At 44.6% G+C, this 18992-nt stretch overlaps 1 protein-coding gene and 1 long non-coding RNA gene across 12 annotated transcripts in view; one reads left to right on the top strand and one right to left on the bottom strand.

Moving 5' to 3' along the window:
* Window positions 1–11093, bottom strand: part of ESRRG (estrogen related receptor gamma) — a 401788-nt gene extending 390695 nt beyond the window's left edge. For 2 of the 5 annotated variants that reach the window (XM_061475106.1, XM_061475098.1), the window contains exon 1: window positions 10956–11093. In XM_061475106.1, coding sequence (XP_061331090.1) covers window positions 10956–10957 — 2 coding nt within the window. In that variant the 5' untranslated portion in view covers window positions 10958–11093. Of the gene's footprint in view, window positions 1–7613; window positions 7677–9851; window positions 10024–10955 lie in introns of those variants that run through there. The other 3 variants (XM_061475113.1, XM_061475120.1, XM_061475110.1) reach the window with 3 other exon arrangements.
* The window catches only part of LOC133280421 (uncharacterized), a 112212-nt gene that overhangs the window by 44094 nt on the left and 49126 nt on the right, over window positions 1–18992 (top strand). For 5 of the 7 annotated variants that reach the window (XR_009747165.1, XR_009747164.1, XR_009747163.1 and 2 more), the window contains exons 1-3: window positions 11020–11134; window positions 13698–13801; window positions 15757–15810. This is a non-coding gene — a long non-coding RNA (uncharacterized LOC133280421). Of the gene's footprint in view, window positions 1–11006; window positions 11135–13697; window positions 13802–15756; window positions 15811–18992 lie in introns of those variants that run through there. The other 2 variants (XR_009747160.1, XR_009747161.1) reach the window with 2 other exon arrangements.

Below are 18992 nucleotides of genomic sequence, written 5' to 3' on the forward strand. Positions count from 1 at the left end.
AGAGTACTCTTTTCAATTTTGGGCTAGGCAATCATAACCCTGAATAGGTCATGAAAGGGATCAGCCTTTCCCGTGTTACCCCTCTGGTCAGATGGCAGCTCTGACCCCAAAAGAGACAAGAAAAGAGGACAGCCATGGCCACCTGGCATTACCTTCTTGCACAGAGAATCAGGCAGTGGAGGAGGGAGCTGGTGTCCAGCCAGGTTTTACTCTTCAGGCTGCCAAGTTGGAGCGCATGCTCCCAGTGGGCTTCTACAGGGGAAGGCATCGAGGAGAGCTAAGGATGGGGAGCTGATTCCCTTGCAAACACCTCTGCATCCCCCTTTGCTTCCTTCCAGGAGAAGACTAAGCATGCCTCTTATTTAGCCGAAAGCTTTCCACCTGATGTTGAGTATGTTAGTGTCCTGGTGGACACAGACACTACACAGCGTATGTAAAACGTAACTTCAAGCATGTGTCCAGCAACGACCTTACACTGAAGCCGGTTCTCATCTTAGTTACAGGAGAATTAATACAGAACCATAGAATAGTTCAGGTTGGAAAGGACCTGAAGATCATCAGTCTCCCTGACATTTTTTACTCATAAACCTTTTTTTTTTCCTAACCAACTAATACTGTTCTTTATATAAGCTACCCAAAGTTTAGTTGGGTCCATTATTCTTATTTCAACAAGGCTAATTTTACTTAGCACAGTTTTTTACACTGTACCGTTGATTACTATGGTACAGCTCATTGCAATAGAGCAATTTCACTAATTAGAAGACTTCACCATAATGTTTTGCTACTATTTCTGATGAGGATTAGAGCCACTAGCTCACAAATTCCACATCCACATCCTTTTGGAGCCATCCCAAGAACTTCAGTGGTCCCCCCTGTGTCTCTCAGGCTTCACCCAACCCCTGCTCTGAGCCCCTGTGACATGTGTGTCCAGTTAAGACTACAGAAGAGAAACCATGGTTTATTAACCACTAGTGTATTAATTTCCGGTTATTAGGAGACTGTTGCTCTACATCCCTGTCTGTGCAGACAGAGTATCACATTACTAAGTTACCAGGGCTACCTAGAGTTAACATCCAGAAACAAGTTTCTTCTATTCTAGCAGTACACACTGCTTCCTGGGACAGTTCTTTAGGTACAAGCCAAATGAAAATGGTCATTCTCACTATTTTCCACTGTGCCCTAGCTTTCTCTCTTGGCTTTGTGCAGCTGCAGAGGATGTACAATATGGGATGCTGGTTTTCCTCCCTATGGGTTCAGCGCAACAAATTGCTATGCAAGAGCAATTCCAGTGATTTCAGGTAATTCTGCTGTTATACATAGGAATGCAGGAGTTAACATTCAGGAAGTTATTTGAATACTGGAAAGACAAACAGGTCTTCGAGTCCTCATGCAGGTGACCATAAGGTACAAGCTTCATAGACATTTAATGAACAAAGAGTTGACACTGAAGAAAGAGTATCACAAAGCTCTTAAGAAAAAAGTTGAAACAAGGTTTTAGTAGTTTGTCAAGGCATCATAAAATGCATATGCTCTATGAGGCTACAACATGTATGTAGCACATGTATGCAACCTGCTGTGTAGTCCTAAATCCATCACCAACATATCATTGGGAACTTGGGCTTCTGAGAGTCATTACTCTCTCTGTGCCCCAGTTTTCTTATAAGAAAGTATGGGTTATGCCCTTGATATCCCTTGGATTAATAAATCAAGTCCATTCATTAAATGTCAGGTACTGTAATCAATCACGGGTTTATCACATCTGTTTTACACCCCCCCCCCCCCCCCCAAAAAAAAAAATAAAGCTCTAATATAAAAATAAAACTTAGATATGGTTGCAGACGTTTCAGATTGTGGAACATGAATCTTGGGATTTCGGTGGCTGCAATGCCAAACTTACAGGTCAGGTGAACTTCAATGTGATTCTAAAGATATTAGCATGCCAATGACAAGTGATTTTGTCTGCATCTTCTTCCAGTTGAGGAAAGACCTATGCCAGTCCCACCGCAATTCTTCAGTTATTTCCCCCATATTTTGTTTGTTCTGTAGTAAGAAACATTCAACAACCAAACCCCCAACCTCAAAAGATTGAGTCTGTTGTATACTTTTCCTCCTAAAGCATTTTTATTTTGGCATATTGATAAAAATGTATTTGCTAGGTAATGGGTAAAGGAACTGAGAAATAATCCAGTCCCTATAGTCACTCTCACTACTAGTGATCCTTCCTTACATAGAGTAAGGAAGGTGTTATGTCAGTTTAAATAATTTCTTCATTCTACCAAGACACACAACTTCCAAACCATAAACTTCTTCTTTTATGTGGCACTTCCTTTAAAGCAAGTTTGTCTCCTTGAGTATATTTTTCCCTGACTGTGATGCGATATATATACACACACGTATGTAAGTATCTATGGCACACATATACATCTCTCTCTCTCTTACTTGTGCCATTCAATTAGTGTTATTACAGATTAGAAAGAGCACAAAATTATCTGCCGAGTATACAGAAATTGGTATCACCCAGTTTAGAAGTGTAAGCTTGATTTATTTGTATTTTCCCTGAAAACACCACACCACCTGTCCCTAAAGTACCTGATTCAGTAGCAGTACATGTGCAGCTGCAAAATCACTTGATTTCCACGTGTCGCTGGAAACCATCACTGGATTACTGTATTTTTTGCCATATATAAATGATTCGATCAGCCAAAATATATTTAACGTTTTCTAGTGATGCAGAGCCATTATATGAAGATCTTTGAGTATCCTTTGAACATGGAGGAGTCACTATTCTGTTTCCTACTGTAAAATATATACTACTTCCAATGTTTTTCAACTGGACAAGATGAATAGGGAAGGAGGAGGGAAGAAAATCATCCAGAGACATCCAAGAAAAAAGATTTTGTAATATATAATTCAGAAATCTACACTGTTTTTATTCCTTGTTTAAAGATCTATATTTTTAATTATAAATTTGAGTATAAAAATATGAAAGAATAAGGTAAGAAAAAGATGTTAAATAGAGATTTGTTCAGAAAGTGTTGACTGATAGGCATATTCATGGAATTGCCTAGTTCAGTTCTACTTGAATGTTTTCCTGACTGGAAGAAAATGTGTAAGTTCGTTATCCATTTTAATCGTCTTCATTGATGGATGTTAAACTTAGCAACAGTTCAGTGGCAGCTTCCCTAGACTGGCACCAATGTAAGGATTTGTCTTTAAGTGAAAAAAAAAGGAGTTTAAAAAAAAATAATTCTTACCCTGATTTTGGGTTAAGATTTGAAATAATTAAATATAAAATATTTAAATATAAAAATATAAAAATATGTCACTCATGGATAACTCATTTCAGAGGGGTTGCAAACCTCCTACTACATAATAATGTAAGAATACTAAGTAGAATTCTATGAAAAAAATAAGGCCCAAGCCCACAGCTTTCAACAAAGAAGATTGTTACTTCTGTGTGTTGCTGCACAAACAAAACCAAAATGCTGGCTGTGATTTCTGAGCATTTCCACAATCCAAACAGTAAGAGGAAGCTATTAAGAATCACGAGTTTTGGTGTTAACTGCAGTGGAAACAGAGCAGATCCTTTATCTTAATCAGTTGCTAAGAATATGTTTACACTGATCTTTCATTTTTTCTCTTTCTGTGCTTATAGCCAGCATCACTTACGCAGTAATGATGTATGTTCAAAAAGCCATGCATAGGCAATAACATACTAGTCCTGCAAGTATTTTGAGGGAGGGAGATTGCATGTATTATGCCAGTACTATACCTTAGGGTCATGAGTCACTAAGAAAATACAGAGGAATGCTTATTTTTGTGCTTGGAGTAAGAAGTCTGTTGTGGAAGAATATAAATATGGGGAAGTAGTTTCTAAGTTTGTTACTATTGCTCTATTAAGAGTAAATAGATTAAATACTTAGGTGAAAACATGTCATTATCACCAGGTTTTGTTGCAAATGCATGTACTATATTCAGTTGACATCCTAAGCACATTCCTATGCCTGTATGATGAAATGAGCACCAGGTCTCTCCATATCCGACATAAAAGAAATAATAATCTAAATTGCTATTTATTCTGCAACCGAATCTTAGCCAACATGTACCACTTTTTACTGTGGCAAGTGGTAATTTTACACACGTAGTAAACACATTTGAAAGATGGAGATTTGTATTAAAGACTTCAGTCTATACTGATAGAGTAAAGCATGGGCATTTGGTGGTGGTGGTGAAATATTAAAGTTGTTAACCCTCTACTCTCAAAATAACTCCCATAGTTATTTCCAGACAGAAAAAGAGAGCAAATATCTGATTCTCTTCATGGATGTCAAGAGGATTGCTGCTCCCTGTTTTCCTGAAGTTAGCACACCAACAGCTGCTAAATACAGAACAATGTGCTGCTTACCTTTGCTGTAAATGTAAGGCTTTTCCGTTTCAGAACTATATAAATGAATCAGTATTCATTCACACCTATGCCTAGAGGTTTCTATCATAAAGCAGAAGGTGTTCATTTTTAATTTCCTCCCTATGCTGATTTTATGCCATATTCCTCTTCACCAATGCAGTTTGGAACTGCTTGGTTATAATAAGTGTGAGGGAATTAAAAATGAAAGCAGTGTATTTTCCCCCCACCATTTGCTGTAAGTATTTATCAATAGACAAAGGTGATAAAAATTTAGAGGTTAAAGGGTCTTCCCTGACAGTTTAAACAACCCAGTGGTTTAGCAAACTACTACAGCTTTGTCCCCTGCTCCAAAAACCAAGACAACAAAACCCCAAACCACCTTTATGTGGTTAGGTTTGCCCTCTGAAATCCAGTGCAATATTTAGTAACTCATACTCAATGTCAGAGTTTCCAAGGGAAGTAGTAGGGGGTTGTTTATTTGATTTTTTTTTAAGGTACGTATAGATTCCTCATCTATTGAGAAGAAACTACATATGTCAGTAAGAAGCATGAGCAAAACCAGAAGTAATTAACGTGAATGAATGCAACCAGCCTTCCTTCACTGAGCGCTTTGGAGTCAGAAATGCACTTTTCTCATGCTGCAGAAGCCCTCTATTCAAATAAGTACCCACTAACATCTCTAAACATCATTATCAAGATAGAAACAACTGTTATCGATCATACACAACATTCTATAAGGTCCATTTTCCCAATTAAATTTATATTCTCCTTCTCTGATGTCTACATTTATTTAGTTCTAAACACAGTTACAGCTGTACCTTTGTTAACTCATGTGGTGGTAAGTCATTTTCAAAAACTCTTGTTCTCTGCAACGTTAACCATTACTGATTATAGTATTGCTTAAGGCAGATTCCTTGTTGTAAGTGGCACTGAACATATTTACCTGGATATTGCAGCAATATGTTTGAGGATTGAGATATAAACAGAATAGTAAGTAATGCGTGTGGCCTCTGCATTTAAGACTTGTGTGTTGAGAGACATTCGGCTAGAAAAATCAAACCATCACCAAAGCACCCAATACAGTGCCTATATCTTTCTATACTTTGCCAATGACCAATCGCTGTGTTAAACTGTGAACCACGGTCCTAAATAATAAAGGTCAAAGTTTTCAAGGGCAGCTTCTGTATTTGAGTTTCCAGCTTGAAATGCCTAAAGCTGGATTTGCCAGTCGCGAGGTTCCCAGACTTCTCACTGGGACTGCATACCCTCGACACCAGGGAAAAACAAAGCCAGAATAACAGGCCCCATGTCTCGTCAAATCAAACCCCATTTCATTTGAAAAATTGATCCTGGGGTTTAACATCTGCCAGAAGGATGGTATGATCCCTGCGAGCATAGGCACAATGCTGGCCTGAGACATGTATTTAGTCAAATCCAATCTTACCGCACCTCATTTCTCAACTTTGTGTGTTTTGTTTTATATCAGAAAAATGCGTCCAAATTCTGGAAAACGAGCTCAGCATAAGAAGCAGTTTCAGCCTTTTTATCTTATACAAAAGTTCCCTGAATATAATATTTATAAAATATAGGAGCTCTACATACATAAAATAGTAAATATTTATGGTCATTCTCTCAATTACAAAGAATATCAGAATTACATTCAAGCAGCTTTTCAGCTAATTCCAGAATGCTACGTTCATCCATTATGCCCTCGGTTGTAAAGGTGGGAGCGTAATGGAGCTGTTAGGGATGTCTGCTGGACTTCAGGCCTTGGATCTGGCTCTGCCTTGAACCTGTCGTGACCTACTCCAATACACCATATTAAAATTTCCTTTTTTATCAGCTTTCCTTATACCGAACCCACCCAAATAAAGTATTTTTCTACTTTCATACATGAGGGGGAGAGGGAAGAATCCTGTGATAACTGGTATTTGCAATTACTGGTGATTTCTTAGTGCAAGGTAAAGCAAGTTTGTAGTTCTCTAGCGTTTAATAACGATTAGTAAAGATAAGGTAAGAATACACCATATTGGACTGAATAAAGAAGTTTTCCTTTTCCAAGGAAGTTTCAGTGTTATTGTCACTACCAAACCGTACCATGCTCTCCCACTAACCACACTAAAGCTGCCTTTTAAGCTGCAGCACTGCTCTACAACTATATTCCATTTGCTTTGAAAGCAAGTGTCAACTTTTTGACTCCTGACGGCAATTTACCATAGCCCTGTCTAGCAAGCAGGCAAAAACACCACAAAGCACGCTATGAAACCAAATCCGTTCCGAGTTTGTGCAACTCGAGCCAATACATGTGCCGTAAAATCTAACATCCAGAAACTGTTCGTCTCCATGACCTGCTGCCTCACCTCACAGCAGTATATTCACCCATTGTTATTTTTCTCTCTGTCAGAAAGGACAGAAGAGACAGTTGCCCACCAGAACGCTTTCCAATGGAGACGAGGAGTACACGGTCCCCGAGCAGTGTGCTGTGGCCACGGGAGCCTCCCAACCCTCTCTGCTCCAGCTACAGTGGCACACTGGTCCCTTGAGGGGCCGGACAAAGCGACAGAATGTGGTGAAGGGCTTGTAGCCCCAGGAAAGCCTCCCCCGTTCCCCCGCCTCTTTTCCCTGCTCCGGCATTCACTTATCGCAATTCCTCAGCTTTCAGCAACTTTCCTCCTCATCTCCAAGCCCTGGAAACCTCGGGCACACGCCGAGGAGAGGGAGAACAAAAGGGCAAAGAACAAAGAGCCGGGGAGCTGGTAGGAGAGGAGGAAAGGGGGAGCTCCCCCTGCTCGGGTCAGCCCAGGGCCCCCTGCCCAGGGTAGGAGCCTTCCTCCAACGCACACACACCAGATGCGAGGGCTTGCTCAGGATCTGCTTTGTGCCCGACCTCGAAGTGCTCGCTTGCGCCGCTGTGAAATCACTCGGGGAGAGGTGCTCCGCACCGCTCCCCTTCCCTGCAACCGGTACTTTTCCCTCCGCATGGGGCACGAAGCATCCTCGGTGGGTCCCCGCAGGGGGTCGGGAAACCCGCGTCCGGTCCCAACCCCGCGGAGCCGAAGCGGCTTTCGGGAACCACGAGAAAAACAACAAGAGACCAACCCAAGGAAGCTACAAACGTCGCATTCCCTTCAATGTTAAACTTTTGTTCAACTATCACTAAACACCCTTTTATGGGTGATCCTCTCCCCGCCCCCAGATCCCCTCTTACCGAAAAAGACCCTTTCGCAAACCTCCTGCTCCCTCTCTTAGCAGTTAAATACCCCTGAAAAGCTGCAGGTGCCCTCGTTACCTGTTGCTATGAGGCCCCTGCCCTCCCTCCTGGGCGGGGGGGTGCAATTAACTCCTTTTTCGCTGTGCTCGTCCCATGCTGGCTGCAGATGCTGAGAGCCCAGCCAGGGGCAAACCCCGGCTGAGGGCAGGGAGCGAGGGGGGACTTGTGTGTGTGCTTGGGCAGGATGGGTAGCAGTGCGGGAGGTCCTGGGGGTCTCTCAATGCTGCCCGACTTCAACCGCGGGGCAGGGATAAGCAAGCAACGGCTGCGAGCGGGGAGAGTAGCGATCGTGTCATCCAGTTACCGAGGGACCGCGTGCACCGAGTGCCGTCCTGCAATCACCTTTTGAAGAAGGACGAGGAGTTATCATCCTTCTTCTTAATTGACAGGGTTCCTCATTGGAGTAAGAACTAAAGGAAATCAGAGTTTTACCCTAGAAACTTTTAGAGGGGTTGGGTTTGTAGGTTTTTTTACCCTTCCTCTTTAATTTAGGCTAGAAGTGGGCTAACAGAACCTCACTTTTCTGAAGGCGAAATTAATCTAGTCCTTCATCGGGAGTGGAAGCGAGTAGCGAGCATGCTGCAGGGATGGAAGGGGTGCCCGCGGAATCGGGCCAGGAGCCGGTCCGGGTCCAGCCCTGGTCTTACCGAACCCAGTGAGACGGGGAAGAGCCCCCTGTCCAGCAAGCCTCTGCCCCGAGCATCTCTCAGCAGCGAGGTCAAACAGAGGTGGGGAATGAGAAAACCAGGCTAAAATCCTGTGGCTGGCAAAGGAGAAGCGTGAGGTGCAGCTAAAACACGCGTTTGCTTGGAAGCTGCGCTGGGAGCCCGAGTCAAACTTCAGCCCAGCCTGTGCCCTGAGTTAACTAAACTCAATTACTTGCCTCCGTGTAAAATGGTTTCGCGTATGTGAGGAAATCTGAGAGACTGAGAAGTCTGTTTTTGTTATGATTTAATCACATACATTAAAGAAGGTCAAGCATACGCCCAATTTGGGACTTCAAATAGAGAAAAATAAAAAGCATTAGTTCTGAGGGACGCTGTGCCCAAACCCTTTCCTGCTGCACAGAGCAAAGCTGAGGCTCTCGGAGTCCACTCATCTCATTACAGCTGGCTGTTTGGGGTTTCTCTTTTCCTCCTAATGGAGTAACCTTTCATAAGTGATTGCAATTTCGGGGGGGAAAGGGAGAGTAGGTGCCAAAACAAGCTGGGGGTGGGGCGGAATTTTGCTTTTCAAGCAATTTAGCAGAAAGCAATTCTGCTTACAGCAGAGACGTAGGTGGATACTTGAAAACATCCTCCACCGGGGTGTCCTACTTTAGCAATTCTAATTAAAACAAGGTTTTAAAGATGCAAAGAAAGAGTAAGCTTCTTGCTTTATTTCCAATGGGCGTGGGGGATACAGTCAGGCACAAAGTGCTTCCAGCTTGTTCTAACGTGCACCTTTGTTTAAAAGAAAAAAGAATAATAATAATTAAAAAAAAAACCCCAACCCTACAAAAAACCCAACAAACAACATTCAAGCTCGTCCTCTGATTTCAACTAATGTATTTTTAACTGGATTTCTTTCCTTTGCTTTGTCTGATCTGATCCCTATCGCGCAGCCCTGGCCCACTTTCAGCCCTGCGAGTGCCCTGTATTGTGTGCGTTGCCTGTAAGACAAGGGGAAAGTCTCCCATCGCACACTTTCCTATACCTGTGCTCGGGAACTGAACAGTGCCCAAGCTAGTGGACAGCAAAGTACGGATCCTGCTCTTCTTCCCGCTGCCTAACCAGAGAGGAGCTGTGCCTTTGTAGGTTCAGCCTGGCTCGCACGGCTGTGAACGTCCAAGCACCTTGGATCAATAAAGCAGCCAGTTTTCTGACGCTTCTTTTCCACGGCTGCCTATTGAAAAGGAGGCGCTGCCGCCACCTATAAATACCGCTGGATCCAAGTCACTGCTTTTTTTTTTTTCTTTTTCCCTTCATTTTTTACCTTCCTACGTAAAGCAGCAAAGTTATGACCAAGACACCTCAAGTTCTTCTCTCCGAGGGGCTATGCCGGAGGTTCCCAGCGCCAGTCTCAGCTGCGCTGGAGCCTTTGAAGGTCGCAAAGGGCTGCGGCGGACCCGCACCGGCTGCCTTTGAACTTTGTTCACAGGCGTGTAGAGGGAGAGGAACAAATACCGATACTCACGGTGCTCTTTGGCTTTCCAGGTGTAACTCCGTCTCTCCCTCTTCTTTGTGTATAAACGAGCAGAGGTTACATCCCGGGCACACGTTATAATGCCCTCGATAACCCCGACCCTGTTAATTTAACGCTACGCTAACCTAAGAGTGTGTGATTGGAGCTCAAAGTGTTTGGTTTAGAAAAGCACATCTCCATGCTGGAAACAAGTAGCCTTCTCTGCCCACACCCCTCCTTTCCACGGCAAGAGTCTCCCAGCCCTTCATTCCTCCACAAACCAGCACACCTACCTGTCCGACAGCCACCTTTCCTTCCCATCACAGATCCCATCTTCCCCCCCCCACCTTCTCGAACCAAATCTGTGCAGTTTCTTAAACCCACGTGCTATGGCTGCTGCGTGGGGCTCCAATTCCTGCACCGAGCCCCGCCGAGGGCTCGCACCTCCCCACCGGGGAAGGGTCCGCGGGGGCCCCTCGCTCCCCAGAGCCTCCCGCATGGCCCGAAGGAGCGGGGTGCTCGTCTGGGCCGGTGACTTCTGGGCGCGGAGCGATCAAGCCCCTTCACCCCGCGCTCTGTCTCCCTGTTCGTATTTATTTTTATGTTCTATTTCCCTGATAATTCCCCCAAGTGGGAATTGACGAACACAGCTCGTTACCCGCGCTGATACCGGGGTAATAACCGTCAGAGGGGCTGAGCGCTCCAGGAAGAGAAAAGCGGAGGCAGAGGCAGGGATGCAACCTCCGTTATCTCTCTGCTACTAATTCCCAGCCGGCTAGGACTCAGGGGACAAGACGATCGCTTAACAAACCCTCCTCCTCCTCTCCCTCCACCACTCCTTCCTTCCTTCCTTCCTCTTCTCCGGCACATTTTCTCCCCCGCGCTCGCCTACGTTTCATTCCTTCTCTTCGGGAGGAATAAGCCGTGAAATCTCAAATTAAAAAGAGAAAGGGAAAAAAATAAGAGAAGAAAATATGGGAGGGAGGGACACAGGAGGGGAAATTAGAAGGAAGAAAAAAAAAAACAAAACAGAAAGGGGAGGGAGAAAAGGACAGAAAGTGTCTGTGCCTGATCGCTGACCATCTGTGCAAAAGGTGATCGTCGCTGGGTACTCACATGGCTGGTGGCAGAGCAGCTCTGGGCAATTAATAAGTCTCTCAGTTTGAGCTCTTCTCTCTCCTTTAGGAGGGCAGCTCTCTCCGGGGTCTCCCTCCCTCACACACAAACCCGATCAGATGCTTCAGGACCGGCCACTTTGCGAGGGGATCAACACGGGAGGGTTTGTATTACTCCAGGTTCGTGTGTGTAGCCTATAAATAGCGAACTTTTTGATGGAATCAGCTAACAAATGAGAGGAGAAGGCGTAATTTTGCGCAGGGAGCCCCCCTTTCTCTTTGCAAGATTAAAACCCCCCAGGCAGCGAACAGAGCTAAACTTGTGGGTGTGTGGAAAGGAATTTCACTTTATCGTGATCGTGCGAGAGATTTTTGTTTGTTTGTTTATTTGGGGGGGTTGCTTTTGTGTGTCGTTCCCCGTTCCCCCCTCCCCCCCCCTCCCCCCCCATACGTGACATCCTCCCTCCCTGTCTTCCCAGCCAGGGGCAGGAACTGACCCGGATTAGCACCGACTTTAACTCCAAACTGGAAACATGGTGCGTTTGCGGGTGGGTTATTTTTGGTTGAGGTTTTATTTTGGGGGGATTGGGGAGGAGATAAGCGGGGTCCACGCGGTATCGGTTGGAAGTGAAGGAGGAGGGCAGGCTTTCCTGAATGTGCCCTCACTTTGAAGGCGAGCAGGGAACAGGAAACAGGTCGGAATTATTGGGGGGGGGTGCATGTGTTACTCTGTTAGGGATGAAGTGTTTGCCATGGACCCACTCGTGAGAATGCCACGTGAAACACTCTGCTCCCCCCCGACCTGCCGCCAACCGCCGCTAAACGCGGCTTCTCTCGCGTTTGCTCAAGAGCCCTGCTGCCCCCGAACCGGCCCGAAAGCTCGCCTCGGGCTTGTCCCATTCCCCTCCGGGGGGCCGGTACTAGCTGAGCCCCCCCCTCCTCTTCCTCTCCGCGGGCGAAGGCTCCCGGAGGCTGTCCCTCCTCTCGCCGCTTCTTACCCGCCCAGCTCCCTGAGCTCATGTGAAATCCTTTCCTCTGCCGGGCTCCCGGCTTCTCGCAAGTGATTTTTAGCAGGTCTGTCCATACACATTTCCAATCTCATGGCTCATAAACTATTAGCAGCGGGATTTCATTATTCACCTTCTGTATCCTACAAAGGAGAGATAAAAAGATACACGCTCCTGGTAACACGGAGACCAGGGCTCGGCTTATATCACGGCGCTTCCCGCCGCCCTGGTGCGCAGCCCTGCCTCTGCCCCGGTTCGGCCCAGCCCGGCTCCGTGGGGTTTCTCTGGTTTATTGCTCCGGAGGGACCGAGGCGATAAGCATCGCACGGGGGGAAAGCAAACCCGTGATTTGTGTTTTCCTGGAAGCGGAGAAAATGCTCCAAGAAGAAAGAGTAAAATCTCGGGGAGGGAAGGATGGGGACGGCGGCTCGACGTAGCCTGGTTTTATTCTCTTTTCTGCACTAAATAACGTCAGGAGTTACTAGTTCTCTCCCGAAATGGGACAAATTGCATTGCAGGGCGGGAAGTACAGGCTCCCGTGCTATGCGGGATGCGGGAGGGATTCGCCGGGCAGCAAACCCCAGGGCCTGCCAAGAGTCGGGAGGCTGGGACGGCTATTGAAACACAGGACCCGATCCAGGCAAAGTTACTGAACGCGTGGCCTGAGACAGACAGAAATGTTAATACCGTGACAGCCGAGTTTGTTTCTATTCCCCCCCCATTTTAAAATTGTTCTTTAAGAAACGGGATTCGCAAAAGTTTAGCTCATGAGCTAATTTTAAAAACCAAGGTAGAGGGTTTTAGAGGGAGACCCACTTCGCAGTTTTACACCGAGGAGCAAAAACGTTCTGGCGGAGGCTGCGGTCACCACCGACAACGGAGCGGCGTTCGCTCCCTGTTTAATATACATGGTGTGGGAAATGAAGGGAAGGCAGAGCTAGCACCTGTAGTGCCAAAGGAAAAAAGAAATCAATCAAATTGCTGCATCACATTTTGGGGCAATTTCGCAGGACACTTATCAAAAATAGACCCATATTTAATAATATCTCTCATGATTTTCTCCGCGCGGCTCCTAGTTAATAGTAATGGGGTTTCTACTAAGGTTTTACGTTCTGATGCCTTAAAATAAATACATGTTTTAGCTGTTTATCGCGCGCTTGGGATTACAAGCAAGCAATCCGGACCAACTTTTGATTACTGCGCTGACCTGCTGAAGAAGCAGACTACCTCAAAACAATACAATAGGCGTTATGCCGGTACTCACGGCGCCGGACCCTGCAAGCTCCAGGGCTCTTTTCCCCTTTTCAGGGCGGGTGTGAGCCCGGAAAGGGGGAAAAAATGCGCAAGTAGCCCTGGGGTGAAGCTCCAGCCCGACCCCTGTCCTCCCCCTCGGGGCCGCCGCCAACCGCGCAGCCCCGCGCATCTTGCGCGGTTGGCGGCGGCCCCGAGGGGGAGGGCGGGGAGTGGTTATCGGAGCCACTCCGCAGCGTGTGCGAGGGAAAGGCCGTGGCAGAAAGGCGGAAGATTTGAGCTTTTCGGGTTTATAAGCACCGGTTCACACGTGGGTGCTCCCCGCAGTGAAGCACAAAGAGAGGTCAGCGGCCTGAAATACCACCTCCTTTTCTCCCTACTTTCTCCTCACCAAAGCTTTATGTTTGTCGTCTTCTTTTTTTTCCTCCCCTTCCTTTTTAAATTAGTGTTTTTTCATTAATTCTATTTTTCTTATTCCCATACAGACTTCAGGCAGGTTAGATGCCTGCCTTGTACTCCTCCTGTCCCTTGTAGCCAGTACAAGGACTGGCGTATGTTACTACTGAGTTATACTTTAACTTCTCCACAGGTAATAATTAAAGAGCTTCTCTCTAAACCCTTTTCCCCACAGAAACTCCTAGGCTTTCTTTTGCAATAGATTATATTGATCACACACACTCGGGCATGCTGCTGCAGATCGCACGAGGCAGGTAGAATTGAAAGAACTGCTCTCAATTTCATGCACTCTGTACACTCTCCTACACCTTCCCCCCTTATTTTATTGAGCTGGAAGGTTTCTTTAGGGATGCATTGCTATAAACACTTCCAAATCCCATTTCCCCCCTCTACTTCCATCCCCAAAAGTAAGATCCACACACAAAAGCAGACTGACAGTTGCCGAGCACGCATCCAGGCTTTGGCCATGCCTCCACATTTTGTCCCATAGTCACATTGTGGGTGAGTTTAAAAATCAGATATCTAGATATATACAGATATTCATATATATGTATGTATACATATGAGGTACTGACACAGATCAGTCTGTGGACCTCCAACTTCTAGCAGCAATGCTTTCCAAAGAAAACCTTCAGCCTCATCTTAACAGCTGCACTGAAAGTTTTAGGGGGTCTGAGTTACTTGAAATCATAAATTAATCTGCCAGAGGAGTGCAGGCACACACCTGATATCAAGAGAGGGTCAAGAGCTGGCCAGCTCCAGCTGGTCCCACATTTGATTTACTTCAGGCCGTTAAGATGTATACGGTGGTGTTTTGATAAGAAAATAGGAGTCAGCAGTTTTATTTGGCAATTCTCTCTCTTTTGTTTTCCCCTTCTTTTTTCTCTGAAGAGGACCGCAGTTTAAGCTGAGGAATTTGTTATTGCTGCTGGAGTGGTTTTAAGCAGAGGTTCTCAGTCTGCATGGGGCTATCTCATCATTTGCTGTTAACACTTAACTGTGTTTCCTCCTCTCCTAAGTGAGTCAGAAAGTGGCATCGACTCTAATGCAGCTTGTCCATCTCAGGCCTCCGGTGTCTCCAGCTTGTGCCTTTGCTGGGGTTCACCCCAGCCTGGGTACTTGGAGCAACAGCAGTGGCCATCTCCTCACTGGTCCCTGCCACGTCTCTAGCCCTCACACTTCTCTCTTCCACAGGGCATTGCAGCAGGGGCCTCAGAAATAGGGGATTTGTATGCTTTTATTCTCATATGAGCTGAACTCAGGAGGCTGCTTGTTCTTAGTGGAAATAAACTATGATTTGCAGATACCTCCTGCCCCCAAAACTTGATCACAGAGAGTTAAATCACAGAAAGAATGTAAGGGGTGTACCTCTGATGTGTGTGTCTGCGCAGGGTAAAAGAGACCCACAATACTCCAGCTGGAAGACCATCGCGCAAATAACACCCATCAGGAGCGGGTCCATAAAGGCAGACTAAGAATCAGATCAGAATGTTTGGATACTATCCCTGATTTTTTTTTCTCCTTTCCTCCTGTTCTAGTTGCTTTGCCTCTAAAATAGGGAAATCAGAGCCATTTACACTATTGCCTTTCCATGAAGCTATTTGATGTTTGAAAGAAAATCAGAAGTACTCAGAGGACATAATCTGTGACCATATTCCGAGGTGGATATGCTGCCGTTCCCTGTATTGGGGTTGGCAAACACTTCTCAGCAGAGACCATATTTTCTGTGGCATGTAGCTTTAGAAAAAACATCATCACTTAGGCTGAAAACTGATATCCCCTCTGTACTGGGCAGATTATTTTGAAAATACCTGCCAAAACAATTTGTCCATTTCCAAGAACAAGGTTATGGAAAAATAAACAGTTTTGCTCAGACTAAAATGGAAACTTTTCATTTTTTTTTTTTTTTCCCTTCGAAATGCTCTGCTGCCCTCAGGCTTTGAAGCACAGATTCAAAATGTGACCTTTTATTGTATTTAAGATGTGCCTTTCCCTCTCTGCCTGAAAATTTATCCAAATGTGGCTAACTTGTGAATATTAGACATTCTGTCATGAACACAATTTCAGTAATGATTTCTTTTATTCTAGCAGAAGAAAGGAATCGCTAAAGATTGGCCGTCTCTGCAAACAGAAGCTTAAGTGGTAAGACCAGATTTCACCTTTAATCCCCACCTCCAAATTTCCCCCATGAGCCCGAGCTTTGGCGCAGAATCAGAGGTAGGAATCTTCTTTCTTTCAAGCTCTGACCGATTTGAAGGTTGTGTCAAGAAGAAAGGTCTCTGCATGAATACAACGGGGAGAAAAAAGCAATGTGACAGAGCAGACGGTAGAAGCAGCCAAGAGAGAAAGAACTGGAACTGGTGTTTGGAGGCAGGACCCTGGGACTGGTTAGGTAAGGAGACACAGAGGTTGTGCAGAGAAAGCAGAGAGGAACCATTCGGTTGAGGAGCCTGGAGGGGAGGTAGGAGGACAGGGATGGTAAAACTGACTAATGTTGTCAGCCAAGAGCATGGGTGAATAATTGCAGGATGTCCGGAGTAGCTGGGCTGAATTTCACATCAAACATGGTAGGAATTCTGAAAGTCAAAATGTTTTATTTCGCTGTTTTTAACTGATGCAGTTCAGCTGCATCGTTATTGCTTTTTATTTGGTACAGAGGCTGCTTTTGAATGCTTAGAAAGAATCAAGTATTTCCAAGATGATCCAAAATATTTTTTAAATGATTTTTTTGTGTGTGTCACCTCTGAACTAATGAAACGTTATATATACCTCACTAGCCACGAAATCAGGCACTGGGATGTTGAGGAAATGACTAAGCTGAAGGTTTTAGAACACCTGGATTCAGTCTCATACATGGCCACGCAGATTTTATTCCACAAATTTCCTAAAGCAGAAATGAAACCTCACAAGGTACACTTCCCCTGGAGACACATCAGAACTCTGTAGTTTTTATTCACTGGATTCCTGTCTAATTTGTCACAGAATTGGGCATGGTTCATGTACGAGGTAGAGGATCACAGGAAGACAGAGCAGGGCTTTGTGGCAAGGGAATAGCTGGATTTTGCCTACGGAGTTTGCTTCCATCCCCTTTTTACCTCAAGGCTTCTATAATGTGGGGCAAGTTGCCTCATGAGATAATGGTTAACAGAGATTTTCATATTATGGACCCATCTTGTTGTTTTTGGGTCCGGTAGGTGGAAGTGAATCATTCACTACCTCAGATAAAGTCCACTGGGCTGTGCATTGACTATACCGAGTGATGCAGAGTGCCAAACCAGTTGAAAAGTCAAGTAGACAATATCCTTAATTGGATACCCAAAATTAGCAGACATTTTTTACTTTAACCTATTTGTTTGGAATAAAGATTTATAAAAAAGGATAGGATGATCCTATCTCTTAAATTTCAAGTTGTAAAAGATGTTTGCTAAGCGTGGTGGGGAGAGGAACAGCCAAAAACCCACAGTGTTGGGTTCAGGTTAGGATTTGTGTGCCCCAAATAAAACCTAGAGTCCCATAAAAGTAAGCTTGACAGTGAACACTAGCACTTGAAGAAAGCTTTGCTCACATACTACTCTGAATGCCAAACGAGTACCTGTGAAGAAGATCAAGCAGAAAAGTCCCCCTGCCCTGTCAAATTGCATTCATATACCATTGCACAGGAACGGATGAAACAAAGGCTTTGTAAAGTTATTCATTAAAAGGGGGAAGAAGGGAGATAAAAAAGGAGAGGGACAAGCCCATGGTGTCAGAGAACACGGGAATAAGGTGCTGACCCAGAAGAGACCAAAGTGCATGTCTTTATTGGTGATTGTATCTGGGGTACCTCCATTTCAGGTGTACACCACAGAGACTTGCCTTTTTGTAACTGCACAGAATCTTTCCCTTCGTTTTCTAAAATCTTTCCAGTTCCTTCAGAACTAACATTTTCCTGTTACATAGTCTGACTTTTGAGGAAAACAGTTTTTCCTGGAAAATTCTTCATCATCTCTCCAAGTACAAGATGGTGTAATTAAAGGCTGTATGTGCATCTGCGCAAGGGATTGGTATTGAGCAGCGTGATTAGCTTTCATTCTCTTGCTTCCTACTGGCTTTAAACGTTTATAGAGCCTGTAATGCTCTCTTAATTTGAGTATGTGTGTGTGTATGTGTGCAATATTTTATGGCTACACAAGATTTATCCCCTACCTAATTTACTGCTGTTCTTAATTTTCATTAAAATATAGGGTTTTCCATCAGTTCCTTATCGATTTTAATTCTTTGATTTTTCATGTCAGTCAGCCCCACTGCAAACGTAGGGGTATTAGTAATAGCTCACTTATTTTAACAGGTGTTTTTTATTTTCACTGAGTTGAGTACTTATGAAAGGTAGTAGGTTAATAGCTTTTAGGAAGTATTTTAGCTCATCTGCTCATTAGGTAACACCTCTGTCCTACCAAAGTCAAGCATAATAGCAAAAGGGTGACCAAACTGGAGAGCTGAAATATCCTCTGACTTTTCGGTTGTCAATTAGCATGTATTTAATAGCTTATTTCATTGGTAACACTGGCACCTATCCAGTGGGAACTAGACCAACACTTTCAAATGAGTTCTGGTGGATGGGTTTAACAACCCAGATTGCCTACATGGGGCTGGGTTTGACCAAGCAACAGGAAAAAAGCCCTACTCTTCAACTTAAGAAATTCTGTTTTCTGTGTTACAAACCAAAAAGCTCCAGAATCACTCTCCCTTTTAGTCGTAGAGATAGGAAGTACACCGTCAGGCATGTGGTCCTGACCTCAGCTGAAGAATCTTTGACAGGAATCAAGCAGTCACTGCACTCTCTGAAATGGCCAAATTAACTGTCTGCTTAGCCATGGATTAAAATTCACTGATCAAGACAACAAGTGAGACAATAGTTTGCTCCTCCTACTTTACCCTACAGCAGATCCTCATAAAATCAGAATGGTTAGGGTTGGAAAGGGTTTTAAGATTACCTAACCTTCAGTTCAGCATCAGGATTTTTTTTTTTTTTCCCCCAGAAATAACCATCGTACCTGTAATAACTTGAACAAATGGGATACGTAAATGCAAATGTCAAAAAGGAAAACTGATCCAGTTTTTTAGTAACACAGAAACTGTACAAGAGCAAAGAATAAAGACAGCTTCAGGAGTCCTGATTCACTCAGCAGTCACCATCATTTTGAGTAGTAACTTCCAACAAATAAAGTGCTGTTTCCCCTCAGCAAGGACCTTTTCAGCATTGCTTTCACAACCACAGCCTAACTCTGCTTCTCTAACAAGCCACGGGCTTGAGTGAACCATTGTAAACTGCTTAATGCTTTCTA

The sequence above is a fragment of the Pezoporus flaviventris genome, unplaced genomic scaffold, assembly GCF_033815535.1.
Source record: "Pezoporus flaviventris isolate CSIRO_AGI_PZ_B2104156 unplaced genomic scaffold, CSIRO_AGI_Pfla_v1 ptg000083l, whole genome shotgun sequence".
NCBI lineage: Eukaryota > Metazoa > Chordata > Aves > Psittaciformes > Psittacidae > Pezoporus > Pezoporus flaviventris.